The sequence below is a fragment of the Bubalus bubalis genome, chromosome 14 (genome assembly GCF_019923935.1).
Source record: "Bubalus bubalis isolate 160015118507 breed Murrah chromosome 14, NDDB_SH_1, whole genome shotgun sequence".
Taxonomy (NCBI): Eukaryota; Metazoa; Chordata; class Mammalia; order Artiodactyla; family Bovidae; genus Bubalus; species Bubalus bubalis.
Window position 1 is genome coordinate 32,249,555 of NC_059170.1, and position 17,511 is coordinate 32,267,065.

General features: G+C 54.9%; 1 protein-coding gene across 3 annotated transcripts; it reads left to right on the plus strand.

Moving 5' to 3' along the window:
- The first annotated feature begins 278 nt into the window (after positions 1–278).
- On the plus strand, positions 279–17,328 carry HSPA12B (heat shock protein family A (Hsp70) member 12B). 3 transcript variants are annotated; one of them, XM_006072914.4, is made up of 13 exons: positions 279–414; positions 4,677–4,736; positions 6,503–6,600; positions 7,561–7,685; positions 9,901–10,087; positions 10,409–10,513; positions 10,818–10,934; positions 12,840–13,014; positions 13,520–13,606; positions 14,026–14,130; positions 14,239–14,497; positions 15,119–15,222; positions 15,858–17,328. In XM_006072914.4, exons 2-13 carry the CDS (start codon positions 4,694–4,696, stop codon positions 16,511–16,513), a joined length of 2,061 nt encoding a protein of 686 aa, XP_006072976.3. In that variant the 5' UTR covers positions 279–414; positions 4,677–4,693; the 3' UTR covers positions 16,514–17,328. The 3 variants fall into 3 exon arrangements, with proteins under 3 accessions (XP_006072976.3, XP_025119791.3, XP_044783827.2); XM_025264006.3 differs by lacking the exons at positions 279–414; positions 4,677–4,736 and adding an exon at positions 6,738–6,868; XM_044927892.2 differs by lacking the exons at positions 279–414; positions 4,677–4,736; positions 6,503–6,600 and adding an exon at positions 7,045–7,448.
- The last annotated feature ends 183 nt before the right edge of the window (positions 17,329–17,511 follow it).

Here is a 17,511-nt window from a genome sequence, read left to right on the forward strand (position 1 = left end):
CTAGTGGGGCTCTGAAATTCCTCTCTACTACCCTCTACCTCGCCTCCTCAGCCTTCTTCCCTCACGGCCCCCCGGGTGGCTGGGAAGTGGGAGGCGCAGGAGGGGCGCGGGGAGGGGCTGTGGACTCGAGCCGGGCGGGGCCCCTCGGCGGAGGCCCGCGCTGCCGGCCCCGCCCCGGCCTCGCACATCTGGGCTGGAGCGCTGGCCCACCCGGCGGCGGGGCGGCGCGGCCATCCGGCCTGGGGGAGGGGGAGGAGAAGGGAGCGGGGTCGGGGCGTTGCAGGGCGGAGAACGGGGCCGGGGCTGGGCGCACGTCGAGGGCTGTTGCCGCCGCGGCACTGCACGGCCAGCCCACCGGCTGCGGGCCCAGCTTCCAGGCGTCTGGACAGAGGTCGAGCTGTCGGGAGGGCAAAGGTGAGTCCTGGGCAGGGCGCTGCTGGGCTCCTAGAGAGAAGGGCGCCAAGATTTGCGGTTTCATTGCGGACTGGCGGCTGAGACCCCACCACAAACTTCCTGACCTGGAGAACGGGACTGGGACAGAGCTGCAAGCCCCTGTCTCCAGCAGGGCTCTGGGGTTCAGGAAGGCAACTGGGGCAGCGACTGAGGGCTCCCATCCGGGCTTTGGGACCCTACACTGGTGAGGGTGGGGATCGGAGGGGAGGGACAGAGCGGGGCTCGAGAGACTTCTATGTCGGGGCGTCTGCTGTGGGGCTGGGGGCTGCTCCAGGGGAGCAAGTTTGTGGAGGGACACGGTGCTTAGGCCAGACGGTGGAGACCCCGGGGTTGAATATGTGTGTACTATGGGGGTGCCTGCAGGGGGAGTTCCTAGGGCCTATGGTCTCAAAAGTTCAAGAGTGGCTGGGGTGCCACAGTGCCAGACTGTGGGCTGGCCTCGTGAACTGGGACCTCTGGTTTCTCTCTGTGAGGCCAGCGTGGGGGTCCAGGTGGAGTGGGGTCTGGGCTCCGTGTGGGGGCGGTGGAGCCAGGAGGCAAAGCTAGCTTGTATGGGGGAGAGGGAAGGGGAGGGAGGAAGCTCTAACATATGGACTCCCTGTGAGAGTGAAGGCAGCCCTGGATCCCCAGAAGGTAAGAGAGGTGATGAGGGACTGCAGGAGAGGGTGGGAGGGGCTTAGGGCCTAGGCTGTGGGGGACAGAGGTTGTTTATGAACTGGCTGCTCCCTTGATGGGGACCCATGGGGGTGGGGCAGGATGTATGGAAAGAAAAGCGGAGGACAGGGAGGGGATGCAGGAGGCTTTTTCTGTTGCTCCCTGCCACAGCCCCAGAGAAGGCAGTTTCCTCACCCCACAGCCTCCCTGTGGTCCCTCACCTTGAGGGCGCCTCTCCAGAGACAGATGGGGGCAGCCCTTTGGGTGCCATTTCTGATCTGTCCCTTGGGCCCAGGTTGGCTCAGTCTCTGGTTTGGGAAAAATGCCCGTGGCTTCTCTTTGTTTGCTGAATGGCAGGATGATGAGAGAGAGCAGTGGAAAGAAGAGGCAGGGTGCAGGGAAAAGGCCTGTGGGGGTATGGAGGTGAGCTGTAAAGTTGGATGGGCTCTTTGCCTTCACGGGCAGAAGATGGGTATGTGTGAAGCCCTGAAATCCAGCAACACTACATGTCCAAGTGCTCTGGTGGGGGATGGGAAGGGACGTAAGGACCCAGCCTCATCACGCCCAACTGAGGAAAAGATCCTTGGAGATTTCTCTCCATTGGACAGAAAGTCCTAGGCTTTTGTAGTCTGAGGAACTCTGTGGGTTGGGAATCTCTGGTTTCAACTCCCTACTCAGCCACACCCTGTCCTAGTCCCCAGTCAGGCCTGTTGGGTCACGGTAAAGCTGAAGATCAGAGGTTAATATGAGGCCAAGAGCTATAGGTCAGTCCATGGGTGAGGTTAAGGGACAGACTGGAGGTGGGATTAAGTGTCTGTCTGTGGGTAGGGTAGGGGTCAGGCTGGAGCCAGGGTTTAGCCTGCTCTTGTAGCCAGGAAATGGTTACTTTCTGTGTAAGTCAAACTGGCCCATTCAATTATTCTCAAACCCATAAGCATGGCCAGTCTGAAATTAGTGGACCCCTGGGGCAGGGTTCTACCTCCCCCCATTTCCAGCTGCAGACCCTGCCCAGATGTAGCTTTTGGGAGTGAAGGTTGTCCTGAGTCCCATGATCAGCATTCTCCCTAAATGTTTCTGGTAAATGGGTGTGTATGCACGGTAAGGATGTCCCAAAGAAATATGGGGCATGTATGCATGCTTGTGTGGCTGCCACCTGCTTCTACCTCCACCTCTCAGAGAATCAGCAGGATCCTCCTTTTTTAACACAAATTGATTCAGGGCCTCTCTCCTTCTCTAAAGAACTCAGAATGACTAATAAAAGTCTCAATAAGACCAAAAATTCTGACAAGAGAAACTTCAGAATCCATATCATGAAGGGAAAGAACACTGTTCACATCTGCCTTTTTATCAACCGCCTTCCATCCTTGGACTTGATCCTCACAAGCCCCTGCATGATCTGTTTTACAGGAAAGGGCACTGAGGCATGGACAGGCAACAGGATGCACTCCAGCCAGGTGTCCTTAAGGTGCCTAATAGGCCCTTGTCAGCCCTGAGTATCAGAGCACTCAGTGTATCGCAGGCTCAGAGATAAGAGCTGGGGTAATTACAGACAATGGTTTGGACAAGGAATCAACTTAGAATGACAACCCCTGAGTCTTTTTTTCTTGGTTATTCTAGATTGTTTCTGCTCCAAATACAATATCCTTGGTTGAGAAAATCCACTTATTGAGCAGTGTTTCCCCAGCACTTAGCTGTAGAACCTGGCTGGAAGAAACGTTCAATGTTTTTGCTGATGAATTGAAACAACTTATAAATACAGCTGCCATCATCTCTCCTGTGGCCTTCATCCAGCCTTTGTTGGTAAATGTTTTTCAGTCTGCTCCCCAAGAGGGAGAAAAACCTGATTTGCAGTTTGCCAACTTGTATGGTGTAATCACCATGGCTGATTTCAAACTATCAATGTGATGTCAATAAATGCAAAATTGAGAAGAGATGCACAGAATCAGCTCTTGGGAGCTGGCGGACAGAAGCTCAAGTTCCTCTCATCTTAGAAAACAAAATCCTGTCCTCCCCTCCTCAAGCTTTATTTTCTTCCAGGTGATACGCACATCACCTCCTGATCTCAGCTGCACTAGCCGGAAGTGCTAGCTCTGTTCTCTCATCCTTTGCTCCCTCCTTGCCTACCAGACTCCCACTCCACTCCTTCATTCCACCAAAATGCCCTGGGCCTTTAAAACATTAAATCTGGTGTTTCCCCATCTCATCTAAAAATCGCTGAAGGATCTAGCTTCACGGCCTTCTCTTATCGAGATCTTCATGAAACCATAGAAGGCATCCCTGTCTCCCTGGCCAGCCAACCTTCCTCCTGTCAACCTTTATTCAGAGCTTCTCCTCCCTTCCCTTCCCCCACACTACTCTCCACCAAACCTCCTGTGTCAATGACTCCAAACACAAATCTCCACCTCGGAATTCTCCCTGACCTCTAGGTCATATGTCACCTGACTCCTTGGTCTGTTTTCTCAGCAGTTTCAAAAACTGCACCCGGAACACTGCCCCTTTCCCCCTGCCAGCTTGCCCTGCTCCAGTATTCTCCATCTGACCATCCATCTCCTTGCTTGGATAGTCAGTCCAAGAAGAACACCTTCTTCCTAATCTCCCATGTCCAATCCAGCCAACTTCTGTCAGGCTTGTTGATTTTAACTTCTAACTTAAATGTGTGCACTTATGTCTCAAGATAGTCAGCATCTGTTGTCTGGAGCACTGTTGGCCCATTTCATGTTGCCCTGCTGCGGTCCATACTTCCATGCAGCCAGGTGGGATTTTTAAAACAGATTTAGTCATGTGCCTGTCTCCACTTTGCCACTTCAAACCCTTCAGGATTTGCTCTTGTCCTTCATATAAAACCAGATTTAAAATTGAGACCACCAGGATCTGCCTGCACGGTAAGCCTTGCCCAACCCCTCTCTCCAGCTTTGCCATGCTACCCTTTCTGCCCTGCTTATATCCGTCATAGCACCATTTGTAATCTTAGATTCAGGTACATGATTATCTGATTATGAATGATTTCTCCACCAGGCTATGGGCCCCCAGGACAGGAACAGTGTCTCTCTGGGTCACTGATGTCCCACAGCATCTGGCAGAGAATAGGCACCTGAAAACACTTAGGAGCGTCCTGGTTCCAACAAAGCAACTGTTAAAAAAGACATTTCTGAGGGACTTCCTTCAGTCCAGTGGTTAGGACTCCATGCTTCCACTGCAGCAGGCCCTGGTTCAGTCCCTGCTCGGGGAACTAAAATTCTGCAAGCCAGGTGGTGCAGCCAAAAAAAAAAACAAAACATTTTTGAGACAAGCTAGGACTGTGGGCTTGATCACTGGATGAGATTAAGGAATTACTGTTGATTTTATTGGACATGATAGTGGTGTTGTGGCAGTGTCCTTTTAAAAATCCGTATCTATCAAAAAGAAAAAAAATCCGTATCTGTTGGAGAGACATGTTAAAGAATTTATAGGTCAAGCAACATGATGTCTGGGACTTGCTTCAATGGACTCCAGCTGAAAGTAGATAATTATTCAGTAAGGGAACAAAGGAGCAAATAAATGCCATTCTGCTTGTCCATTCTTGTTCACAGCTACAGGGCCTGCAAAGATGCTGGCTGTCCCGGAGATGGACCTACAGGGGCTGTACATTGGTAAGACCTGCCCCCTCACCTCCATCTAGGCCCATTACCCCTGTCACCCCAGCACTCAGACCAAACCCTAGGCTGTCCATATGCCTCTCTCAGCAGAGGCTCCTGAGAGCCGTTCTGTGAGTGTGTGTGCACGGGACCGGTTAGTGCAACAGGAATATGTATGTGAGTGTGTGTGTGTGTGCGTGTGCACACTCTGCAAGCCTGTTCACGGGACGCCCAAGTGTCTACATGTATGTGTATGCAGGGCAGGCCTGTGTGCACAGGGCTGTATGGGTGTGCATGTATTTTGTGCAGAGTGTGTGTGTAGTATGTGAGTCTGAGTGTGTGTCCCTGCCTGTCTGCCTAAGGGCAGGTCTCTGGGCACAGGGTCTCAAGTGAGGGTGTGTGTATATCTGCACAGAACTCTGTGCATGCACGTCTGGCCTGGTCTGGGAGCAGGCTCTGGGTTTTGTGCAGGGGTGGGAGGCCAGGCGGCAGGACAGACACGCCTCAGGAAGTCCACTCACAAAGACCTGGTGGGCTGGGCCTTCCTTCCTGCCTCCCTTCCCAGGCTCAAGCCACAGCAGCTTGGCCCAAGCCTGCACCGGCCGGCTAAGAAAAAGGGCCTCTGGAAGTGTGACCACCATGTCCTTGCCCCTCCAGCACTGCAAGACAGATGCCAGCCCTGTGCAGGCACTTCCTAGAGTCCCCTTCATGCCCCGCCCCTCACATATGTTACCAGGGTACCCAAGGCCAGGGTGGCCTGGGACTTGTCAGGGCCCCATGGCTGTGGCTGAGGGAGTCGAGGCCCCAGCCCTGGCTCAGCCTAAAGCTAGACAGGCCTGTTTGATTTGCCAGTGTGTCTAAATGCCAGACCCCACCAATCTCCCTGGCCAGCCTCCTGTCCCCACACACAGATCCCAGGGCAGCCCCAGTGCTCCGCACAGGGGCCTCAGCAAAGCCCAGTGTGGTGGTGTTGAGCCACCAGCCCACACCTGGGGGATGTCCAGCCAGGCAGGCCCTCCTGCCTCCTGAACTGCCTGAGCCTCCAAGCCAGCTGCCTTCTGGGAGCTGCACTGCTTCCTTCCACCAAACATCCAGCTCCATCCTGGGCCTGTGAGAGGGTCTCAAGGGGGCCTCCTCCCCACAAATGCTGGCTTCAGGTCTGTGCGTGTTATGGGGGATGGGAGCTTGGAATCTGTCTTCCTCCGGTGGTTAGACACCTCTCGGCTCAGGGCTGCTCAGGGCAGGGCTGGGCCTGTCCTTGACCCTTGGGGGCAGAGAGTTGGTAGGAGAGGCAATTCCCCCAGGTCCTGATTAGAACATGAGGCTGAAATTATGGGGAGAGGAGTTGCTCCACCTCCCACTCAGGTCTGTAGTTCCCCCACCTCGTCTGGTTTCTTCATCCTCACCCAGGAGCTCACCTGTCCCTCTCTCCTGCCCTTCTATCTTTGGACTCAGTCCTGCCCACCCCCACAATGCTTCTCTAATCTCTCCCCTTCCCCACCGTGTCTGATGGGTGCTGAGGAAGACAGTGAGTCCCTAGGTGAAGTATGAGTCACCCTTCAGGAATAGGTCGCCTCTAACTGATAACGGGCCCTGAGCCCAGGTATCCCCCACCTCCACCTCAGTCCTGTCCTTCCTACCTTCCCTCCCTAGTCCTTCTTCCCCAGCAGGGTACGGCTCACCTTGGCCCGGCAGTGACTGATGGGGATCCCCCACACCTGGGACCTAGCGACCAGCCCCTTACCCTGATTGTACCAGAGTGATTTGTCCTCTCTTTGCAGGTTCCAGCCCACAGCGGTCTCCAGTGCCCAGCCCACCTGCCTCCCCAAGGACCCAGGAAAGCTGTGGCATTGCCCCTCTCACACCCTCACAGTCTCCAGTAAGCCTAGGGTAGGGCTTGGGGTGGTGGGGGGCCTGGGTGGTGGGGAGGGTTGCGCTGGTGTTGAGAAGAGCCCGTAGCTCTGGCCTGGGAGTACTACCATGCCTCCTGCCCCTGTACACTCATGTTCTCCCCAGATGGGTTAGCCTTAGGTGACCTTGGACTATAGGAGTGACAGTTTTACTGAGATGAGCCCCGTCCAGGATGACATCCGGGAACCATTGCAACTAGCCTGCCTGGGCAGATGTACTTCTGAGCAACTAGTTTGGTAGGTCCTCAGAGCACTGGGCCTCCCAGACTTGCTTCCCCTCCTGTCAACCACAGCCCCACCTTATTAAGATATATCTAGGAAAGAGGAGACACATGGCTAAAAAATAGTTTGGTAACTGCTAGCTTGAAATATCTAAGACATAACCATCACCCCCAAATTCCCTAAGTCACCCTACCCAGGGTGGCCTCACCCTAGTGATCCAACCCGGGGACCCCCTTGTTCTCAGGGAGCCCAGGCCTAGCCTGGGAGAAGGTAAGGACCACTCTGAGGCACATGCATGGGGTTCTCTTCTCTGCCACAAACCTGGACAGAGTCGGGCTATTTCACTGTGGCCACAAAGAGCAGGAGGGTCTCATATACACAGGTCCATGTGCTTTAGAACTGCTTCCAGCTGGGCCCAGGCCGGAAATGATGTAAGATGGGGGTGGGGCTAAGGCAGCCCAGGCAGAAGGGCAGGGAAGTAGGAACTTGAGCTCAAAACTTCATGGGGCTACCTGAGAGGCCTTGGGCTTTCTGAGCAGTTAGCATCTCAAGGGCTCAGTCTGGAGCTTAGGAGGGGAGAGAAATCAGGCAGGAAGTAAGTAGCGTGGGCCAGGGCTAGTCTGGACCACAGCCAGGGGTGGGGAGGACTTCGACGTACAGTCAGCCTAGCCCTCTGGCTGCTCCCTGACTAGCTCTTGCACTTGCAGAAGCCCGAGGCCCGAGGCCCTCAGCAGGCCCCCTTCTCCGTGGTAGTGGCTATCGACTTTGGCACCACATCCAGTGGCTATGCCTTCAGCTTTGCCAGTGACCCTGAGGCCATCCACATGATGAGGTGAGAGTGGCTGGGCTGGGAGATGGGTTGCAGGGAGTCCTACACCCTGGGAGAGACCTAGTCCCAGAAGTACTGTCACTAAGGAGACATGGGGTCTTCTCAGAAGCTTTCCAGCCCTAGTCTGGGCTCCCTACTGGGGTAAAAGTTTGGAGGATGGGACCCAGGTCTGGGCCTTCAGCCCCAGTTGGGGCAGCTCTTTGACCTCTGCAAGAAAATGTTGGCTTCATTTTTTATTTTAAATTTTTTATTATTTTTTCTGGGCTAGTCATAGGGACACACATGTAAGCACAAATATGTGGTTTTAAAATAAAACATACAACTTGCTTTAAGCTTTCAGCACTATTTTGTAGATGTTTCATGTGAATATGGAGAGAGCCACCATTTTATTTTCATTGTTGCATAGTATTCCACAGTTCGGATATATCATAATTTATTCACTCTTCTATTGATAGTTTTGAGGAAGTTTTTCCTTCTAAGTTTTCACCACTACAAAAAGTGTTGCAATGAATACTCTTCCTTGGAAACTTGTGCTGGAATTTCTATGTGGTAGCTTCCTAGAGGCAGTCCTAGGTTCAACATCTCAAATGAAATACAAGGAAATGAAGGACTAGGGAGGTTAGCTGAATTGACAAGTCACACAGTTGTCATGAAAGAGCTGTTTGAAAAAATCCATTCTGATGAAGTTTGTTGAGTTTTGTTTGAACAAAACGTTTGTTTGATACCTCCCTTCAGGCCTCAAGACCCTGATCCTTTGAATGTATCTTAGTGAGACTGTAGCCTGTAGGTGGAAGATGCCAAAGCTCCCAACTCAGACTGGGATGGAGGATCGGCAGGCTTCACCAGGGCCTGAGAGGCTATATGGAAAGACCCCCAAGGGTCACCGCCCCAAAGATACAGGGGACTTGACCTGCATGAATGTGGACTGTCCTTCCCCTTTCTCTGCTCCCTCCACATCCATCTGAGGCCACAAAGGCCCTAGGACCTTAGAGCTTTCAAGGAGCTGAATGGCATCCCAGCTTGTCAGCACACACAGCTGAGGCCACGCTGGGCCTGTTGCTAGGGCTGAGGACACGTGAAGGGATACTATGGAGATAATAGTCACAGGAGTGACTGGGGGACATTCTGGCCTCCTCCCAAGCCCTTCCCACTCCCACTAGCCACCAAGCCCCATCATGTCTATCTCCCTGATATCTCTGTAATACCCATCTACTTCTCTCCCCCAGTCGCACCCCTGAGTTCAGCCCCACCCTCTCTCACTTGAATGGCTGCAATATCCTCCCTGGTTTTTCTTCTCCACCCTCCCTCTCCTCCACTCTGTTGCTACATGGGGACCAAAGATATTTCTAAAGGCAAATGTGGTCGTGCTTCTTCACTCCCTTAAAACCGACCAAGACAGAATTCTGATATGACATTTGATACTCCTTAGTTGATCTTAACATTGCTGCTTTGAGCCAACTTTATAGCTAGTTCTCCCCACTCTTTGACACCTCTGTAAACTTGCACATGCTCTTCCTTCTTCCTGGATTCCTAGTTCCTTCCCCCAAATGGATGCAATGGTGAGCTTGGCCTAGAGGAGTCAGGGCATCAGAAAAGGCAGAGGAAGGGGAGGAAGGATTTGCCAGGCCAATGACCTGGGCAGTGAGTTGTGGGTGGAGGTCCAGATGATGATTGCGTACAGGGAAGTTTGGAATCTCAGGTTTTGGGGGCCTGTTGAAGGTGCAGTCAGCTGGGTTGTAGCTGCTGAGGTGGGCCAGACAGGAATGATCATAGAGCTTAGCTATGTGGAACATGGCCTAGAGGAGGGCAACCAACCAGCTGGGAGAAGGCCTCTGCCAGGGTCCTGGAGAGACTCATCAGAAGGCCAGACAAGGCAGATGGATGATGGCTTGCTGCTACTTGTTAAAAGGACAGGGAGGTGAAGTCAAATGGTGTACTTCATGGGAGGGAGCAGAAGCTGAGGATGTCGAATGGGACCCATGGCTCCATGGATAGAGATGATCCAATGAGCAACACTTATGGAGATTTAAGTGGATGCCAAGCACCATATTCACAAGAACCCTAAAAGGTAGGTACCGTTATTATTCCCATTTTACATATGGAGCCTGGGGAAGCCAAGTGAGCTGCCCCAAGTCACACAGCTGGTCCCAGAGCCAGCACCCAACCCCATGAAGGGAAGATTACTGCTGACCCCACTGACAGCCTTCTGCCTCCACAGGAAATGGGAAGGGGGGGACCCAGGTGTGGCCCACCAGAAGACCCCTACCTGCCTGCTGCTGACCCCAGAGGGTGCCTTTCACAGCTTTGGCTATACAGCCCGCGATTATTACCATGATCTGGACCCTGAGGAGGCTCGTGACTGGCTCTACTTCGAGAAGTTCAAGATGAAGATCCACAGTACCACCGTGAGTCACATTCTGGCTTAGGGCCCAGCTCCAGCCAGGAAGGCAGGGCTAGGAGGAAAAGCAGGGAGGGAGGCCTCATAGAGGGTGGGCAGAGCTAAAAGGTGAGGGGGGCCTGGAGGAGGAGTTTGAACTTAAGGGATGGAGGCATGACCATGGGGTATAATAGGGTAAAGGGAAGGGCTGGGGAGAAGAACTGATGTAAGATTAGAGCCAGAGTGGGACAGTACCAAAGAGGGGAGCACAGGAAATGGGGTTAAATATAAGGTTGTCAGGAAATGGAGAGCTGTGGCCTCCTACAGAGTTGCCCTATGTCCCTGCCAGGATCTCACTTTGAAGACCCAGCTAGAAGCAGTAAACGGAAAGAAAATGCCTGCCCTGGAGGTATTCGCTCATGCCTTGCGCTTCTTCAAGGAGCATGCCCTTCAGGTGCGCTGTGACCCTATCTCTGCTTACTGGGGTGGACAACCCCCAGGCCCATCCTTTCCCCTCAGCCCATCCACTGAGTAGCCACTGTCAGAAGACAGAGGTCATCTTTTCCAGTCCTCTGCCTTCCTATCTGGTAGCCCTGCATCAGGGGTTGGGGAGGTGGGTGGTGGTGGGAAAGGGGGTGTTAAGATTCCTCCAAGTCAGCTGGGAAGTTCCCCAGGCCTGATTAGCTCCTCCAGCTCCTATAAAGACACGCCCCTCAGACCAAGCCAGCTCTTCCCTTCACTGCCCCGTTGTGCTCCAGGAGCTGAGGGAGCAGTGCCCGTCGCTGCTGGAAAAGGACACGGTGCGCTGGGTGTTGACCGTACCTGCCATCTGGAAACAACCAGCCAAGCAGTTCATGCGGGAGGCTGCCTACCTGGTGAGAACACGCAGGCAGAGTTGTGGATGTTGCTCGGAAGGGCCCCAGGCGTGGCTCCACACCCTCATTCATACACCACCCTTGGGACCACAGAGCCATCGAGTAAAGACTGCCAGCCCCACCCTGCTGGGCATTTTGGAGGGTTGTTGCCACCAAGAGAGGGGGTGGGCCTGTAGGAACAGAGAGCTGAGGGACCAGGGACAGCCCAGGCCAGCTTAACCAGGGTCTTAACGCAGGTTTCGTAGAAGCAGAGTCCAAGATGGGAATTCTTGTGCATGTAGTGTATTGAAGAAGGACTCTCAGGTGAAAGGGGAGTGAGGAAAGCAGGACAGGAGAAACAGCTGCACGGGGACGGGTCCTCATCTGGAGCCCAGCCTCAGCCTGATCCCATGGAGAGCTCTGGAGGGAGACTGTACCCTAGTGTTAGCCACAGGGAGGCAAGAGGGGTGGCTTTTTGTCCATCCTTATCAGTCTGTCATTGGTAACTGGTTGGAGTAAGCCCCCCCAAGTGAGTAGTTCCCATTCAGTTGAAGGCAGTTCTCCAGAGAAGGGGCAGCAGGGAGCTGATGGCAGGTAACACTGACAGTAGCTGGGCAGGACGCCAAGAACATCCACTTCAGCCAACATCAGTATTTTTACCACAGCCCCAACCAGTTTAAGTTCTTGAGCAGAGGGTAAGACTATGAAACTATGAAGGGAGGTATTTTGGCCAATGTTTGCTGATCTTCCTAACATAAGAGAGGCCCAAAGTTCTGGAGAAAGGGAGACTGCAGCTCAGGCACCCCCCCGCCCCCAGTGGAGATGGGAAGGTTGGAGGGGGACTCATTGTTTGATCCTGCCCCTGAAACTGGGGCCTTGGGGGGACACCCGAGGATTTCCAAAAGCAGTCTCAGGAATTCCAGTGCACCCTCCCCTGGAAGATACCAGAAGCTCCAACCCCCCAGAAACATACCTTTTCTTAGGTGTCAAATCCGTAGGTGCCCTCATTTGTCTCTGGAAGGAGCTAACCACAAGGCCAGTGGGCATCCATCCCCCTTTCAGAGACCAGAATGAAAGCATGGCCACACCCAGCCAAAACAAACGCCCCCCACCCCAGTAGCCCCCTGCTGGTTTACCCACCCTGCTTCCTCCCACACTGTTCCCTGGCTGTCAGTTCAGAAAGGGCTGGCCCTGGGCAGGAAGTCTTGATACCCACCCATCCCCCAACCTGGTCAGAATCTGAGGAATCCCACAAAACCATAAAGTACTTCCTATGGGGATCCCCTGTCCTGATGCAGGAAGTAATAGAAAGTGTTTTTCCCCCCTAGCTTGCTTGCCTTGGTGCCTGAAATTTCACTGTTAAAGTGTCTTTTCTTCTATATCACATTCCTTGAGAACAAAGTTCTCTAGAGAGTGGGGAAGCCCATGGCCACTGTCCATTACCAGTGAAGAAAGGGAGTTCAGTAAGCTAAAGGGGACTCCCCCACCATCCCTTCTGATTGATGGTCTGGCCATTATACCCCCTAATACACTGTTCTGGAGTCTCCACTAACCCCCTCAGCCAGTGTCAGCTGCTAACCCAGGACTTATGAAGGGGACCTTCCTGCAGCCCAGGCCACCTTGGGCAGCCTGGGGCAGATCCCAGGTGCTCTAGGTTTTCATTCAGTCTAAGGTCCCTCCCTGCTGGGCAACCCCATGGCATCCTTGGCCGCAGCCATCCCTCCCACCCCAAGGCTGGTCATAGGGTGGCTCTGAGACAGCTCCAAATCTATGCAAAATGGAAGGGCCCTGAGAGGCCTAATGTGGCTGTGGTATAATGGGGAGGAGATAGGAGCCCCACAAGCCTTGGTTGCCTGCACTGAGGTGCCATTTCAGTGTGATGCCTGGTCCATGATGCTCCCCAACCCTGCCAACCACCATCCTCAGGCTGGACTAGTGTCGAGAGAGGATGCAGAGCAATTACTCATCGCCCTGGAGCCTGAGGCTGCCTCTGTCTACTGCCGCAAGCTGCGTCTGCACCAGCTCGTGGATCTGAGTAGCCGAGCTCCAGGCAGAGGGTGCCTGGGCGAACGCCGCTCCATTGACTCCAGCTTCCGTCAGGGTGAGCCAACCCCAGGGGTGCTGCCTAGTGGTGGCCTTGGAGGCAGGCGCTGAAGACTATACCGTGCCCTGGAGTAGCACTGTCTGAGGATGGGAGGACTCAATCCAACCCTGAATCTGAGGTGGGGAGTGGGGGTGGGGCTAGGGGTGGTAGGGGTGGTGACAGCCTACCCTAGGAAGAGGTGCTGGGGTTACTGACAAAGGTACTCTGAGCTGAAGGTGGAGGTCTTCACCTTTTCCTTAAATAGCACTGATAAGTTTTCCCTCCCCTCCTGGCATGTCAGCTGTCCCCCCACCCCCACCAGCCCCAGGCTCCTGCTGCCAGGACTAGGCACTGAGACTGCTGTGTCAACCTTCTATGATAGGGACAGGTCTCAGGTCTCCCCTCCTCCCCAGTTCCTCTAGACCTTCCTAATTCTGATTTTGCCATGGCCTGAGCCCCTCTATATTAAGGCAAGGTCTTGCAGCCTCCTGACCTGACTGTCCTGCTGTCCCTCAACACTCAGCCCGAGAGCAGCTTCGAAGATCCCGCCACAGCCGGACATTCCTGGTGGAGTCGGGTGTTGGAGAGCTGTGGGCCGATCTGCAAGCAGGTGGGGAGGGAAGGGCGATGGAGGGATATTCCTTGGGCCCTGCGGGATACCAGATACTGAAGGTGGGAAAACATTCCCAAAGTCAGCTCCAGCCTCTAGGAACCCTGCCCCTTCCAACTCCATCAGCTGTACCTAAGCTGGTAGCCCCCTCACCATCGCCTGCACTCCCACCCCCACTCACAGCCATGCCACTAACCCCCCTTCCTCCAGGGGATGCTCTGCAGGTGGAGCTGCAGAACCTGGAATCATTTTCCCTTACACCTTGTGCCCCTACCCGGTGACCTGAAGCCCCTTTCAACGTTACCCCCACAGCCCTGCAGACAGGGGCCAGGACCTGGGGCAGGGCTGAAGGCTGGTTGAGTCTCCAGAGGGTCCAGAGCTAAACTGCCACAAGTGTGTGCTCATGCTTGCCCCCACAGGAGATCGCTATGTGGTGGCAGACTGTGGGGGAGGCACAGTGGACCTGACTGTGCACCAGCTGGAGCAGCCCCATGGCACCCTCAAGGAGCTCTACAAGGCGTCTGGTGAGTAGCCAGGCAGCACCCTTGGTACCCAGAGCGCCCTTGCCCTGCCAGCACCTCCTGGCAGCGGAATGAGCACTGTTGCCCTCTTCCTTCTCTGCTGGATGCCAGGCGGCCCCTGTGGTGCGGTGGGCGTGGACCTGGCTTTCGAGCAGCTGCTGGGCCGCATCTTTGGTGAGGACTTCATCACCACCTTCAAAAGGCAACGTCCAGCAGCCTGGGTGGATCTGACTATAGCCTTCGAGGCCCGCAAACGCACTGCAGGCCCACACCGTACAGGGGCGCTCAACATCTCCCTACCGTTCTCCTTCATTGACTTCTACCGTAAGCAGGGAGGCCACAATGTGGAGATGGCCCTGCGCAAGAGCAGGTGAGCGGGGGACCGCCCCTACAGGGGAAGATGTGGGCCCCAGGAGGCAGGGGATCCACTTGATCTGGCCCAGGCACAAGTCATGCCAGCCCAGGTGGAGGCAGGGGGAGGGGCATGAGTACCCCAGCTGAAATCTGCAGCCCAAACTGAGGCAAGAGAATCCTGAGCCCCCAGGGAAAGGCCAATGCTGTTGCTGCTGCTAAGTCGCTTCAGTCGTGTCCAACTCTGTGCGACCCCATAAATGGCAGCCCACCAGGCTCCCCAATCCCTGGGATTCTCCAGGCAAGAATACTGGAGTGGGTTGCCATTGCCTTCTCCGGAAAGGCCAAAATCTATCTCATATTCCCCACAGCCTTACCTACTCTCTCTCTCACACACACACACACACACATAGACACACACACACACACCCCTGCCAACCAACCGGTCTGTGTTCCTCTGCTTAAGGCAAAAGGAGGCTCCTCTCCTGGGACCTCATGTCTGGACCAGGAACAGACCTGAGTCTAAAGCCCCTAGAAGTGTGGTTGGCACAATACAGAATGTGCCCAGGTACTTTGGCCTGGAATAGAGGTAGGACCTGGACCCTGACCCATGGGCCTGTGACTCCTTCACCATCTACAGCGTGAACTTCGTGAAGTGGTCCTCACATGGGATGCTCAGGATGACTTGTGAGGCCATGAACGAACTCTTTCAGCCCACCGTCAGCGGGATCATCCAGCACATAGGTGAGTGCCTAAGCTTGGGTCATTCATTCACCTTAGCATACACACCCACATGCAAGAGTATTTCCCCCGATTAGTACCTGGAAACTTCCCCAAATCCATACACTGGAATGAGACCCAGAATCATCGGGAATACCTGGAGGATGTAGTGCCGTGGGGATTAAGAAATAGGACGATGTGTAGTCTTGCCAGGTTAAAGAAACTCGTGGCTGACTCCCCAGCTAGTATTAGGTCCCTCCCAAACTGTTAGGACCACTTCACTGTATGTGAGGACCACTTCACTGTTATCACAGTGATTTAAACGAGTTTAAGTATCTAGAGAGTGAGCACAATGTCTTGCACGCAGTAGGCATTTAATACGTGTAAATTCACACCCTTACTCAAGCCCTCCAGTGTAGTGGGAAAGCGAGATAGTGTTGAGGAAGCAGAGGCTATGAGGCTGGCAGAGTCCCTCATGAAAGTGCTCTGTGTTTTTCTTCATCCAAGCCAGGCTAAGGTTTTATAGTGAAATGGCTAGTTTCTCGTTGCCCCAGGCATACAGGAGGGCAGAAGGGAAGCGCCAGTGGCTGCGCAGCGGTAGCCTCAGTGGCCCACTCCCCGTCCGTCCTCCTTACCCCCTCCCCCACCCGTCCCCGCAGAAGCACTGCTGGAGCGCCCTGAGGTGCAGGGTGTCAAACTGCTGTTCCTGGTGGGCGGCTTCGCCGAGTCGGCTATGCTGCAGCACGCGGTGCAGGCAGCTCTGGGCGCCCGTGGCCTGCGTGTGGTGGTTCCGCACGACGTAGCCCTCACCATCCTCAAAGGCGCAGTGCTTTTTGGGCAGGCGCCAGGAGTGGTTCGGGTGCGTAGATCGCCGCTCACATATGGTGTGGGCGTGCTCAACCGCTTCGTGGCTGGTGTTCACCCGCCTGACAAGCTGCTGATTCGCGACGGTCGCCGCTGGTGCACCGACGTTTTTGAGCGCTTCGTGGCCGCCGAGCAATCGGTGGCCCTGGGCGAGGAGGTGCGGCGCAGCTACTGCCCAGCGCGCCCAGGACAGCGGCGAGTGCTCATCAACCTGTACTGCTGCGCCGCGGAGGACGCGCGCTTCATCACTGACCCAGGAGTGCGCAAGTGTGGCGCGCTCAGCCTCGAGCTTGAGCCAGCCGAGGGAGGCCCCGACGCCGCCGGAGCGCCCCCCGGCCGCCGCGAGATCCGCGCTGCCATGCAGTTTGGCGACACTGAGATTAAGGTCACTGCCGTCGATGTCAGCACCAATCGCTCCGTGCGCGCTGCCATCGACTTTCTTTCCAATTGAGGGCGCAGTGCCAGCATCCTCCCACCCCCGGGCCCCAGCCCAACAGAACTCTTGGCCCAGGTCTCGGGCAGATAAATCCGCCCTGTTTCCCGCCATCCTGCCCGGGGAGATGAGGTCGCAGGAGGAATGGGTGGGGACACATCCAGAAACTCAGGCTTTGGGATTGGGCCTCAGCCCTCTGACTGAAAGGCACTTCAAAGGACTGAGGTCAAGGAGACTTAAAAGTTTTGCAAAGGCATCCCCATAGGGAGCACGTGGTCCTGAAAGCAGACTGCATCAGAAGGCTTGACCCTTGGTCTGAACTAGGGGCCAGGGTGGGAGTCGGGGGGTGAGGGTGGGGGTACAGCTGCAGGCAGGACAGCAAGAGGGAGGAGGTTGTGCAGGGTCTGGAGCCAAAGGGCAGAGTGCACTGACTGACTGGCTCAGCCTACATAGGGAGCCAGGCAGGACAAGGACTGGAGCTGACAGGAGAGGGACAGAAGCAGCAGGACCTTCCTGGGTGTGGTGCTGACCACCCAAGTATGAATGTTAATTGTAGAAAGGGCAGTAGCAGGCTATGAGAAGGGTACGGGCGAGGGGGATGTGGGATAACATGCTGAGGGGGGCTTTCCTTTCTATCTGAGAAGGCCCCAGGGGAAGCTTGGGCATGACACACGTATTTATCCAGCCATGGAGAGGGAGGAGAGTAGGGAGGACAGAAAGAGCACTGGTCCCAGCTCTGCCATCAATTTAGTGTACCTGCCCTTCCATGACATGCAGCAGCCCCACCTGCCTGAGAACCCTAAGGTGACAATAAAGCTCAAGGTGAAACCATACCCTTCTGGTACCTCACAAGGGGGGACTCCAACAGTGGAGTAGTGGAAGGCTTAGGGTGGCTAGGTTCTACAAAGGGAGGTTTTCAGCTGTGCATGGGGCTGGGAATTGATTAGAAAGGAGTGCTGCTGTCTCTGGTCAAGCCTCCCAAACTGAACACCCCATTCCACAAGACCTCTCTGTGA

Excerpts from the sequence above, each read along its gene's own strand:
- HSPA12B (XM_006072914.4), top strand. The coding sequence starts at position 4,694 with ATGCTGGCTGTCCCGGAGATGGACCTACAGGGGCTGTACATTG. Across the intron at positions 6,601-7,560 it reads TCACACCCTCACAGTCTCCA|AAGCCCGAGGCCCGAGGCCC; the intron begins GTAAGCCTAGGG and ends TTGCACTTGCAG. Across the intron at positions 13,607-14,025 it reads GTGGGCCGATCTGCAAGCAG|GAGATCGCTATGTGGTGGCA; the intron begins GTGGGGAGGGAA and ends TTGCCCCCACAG.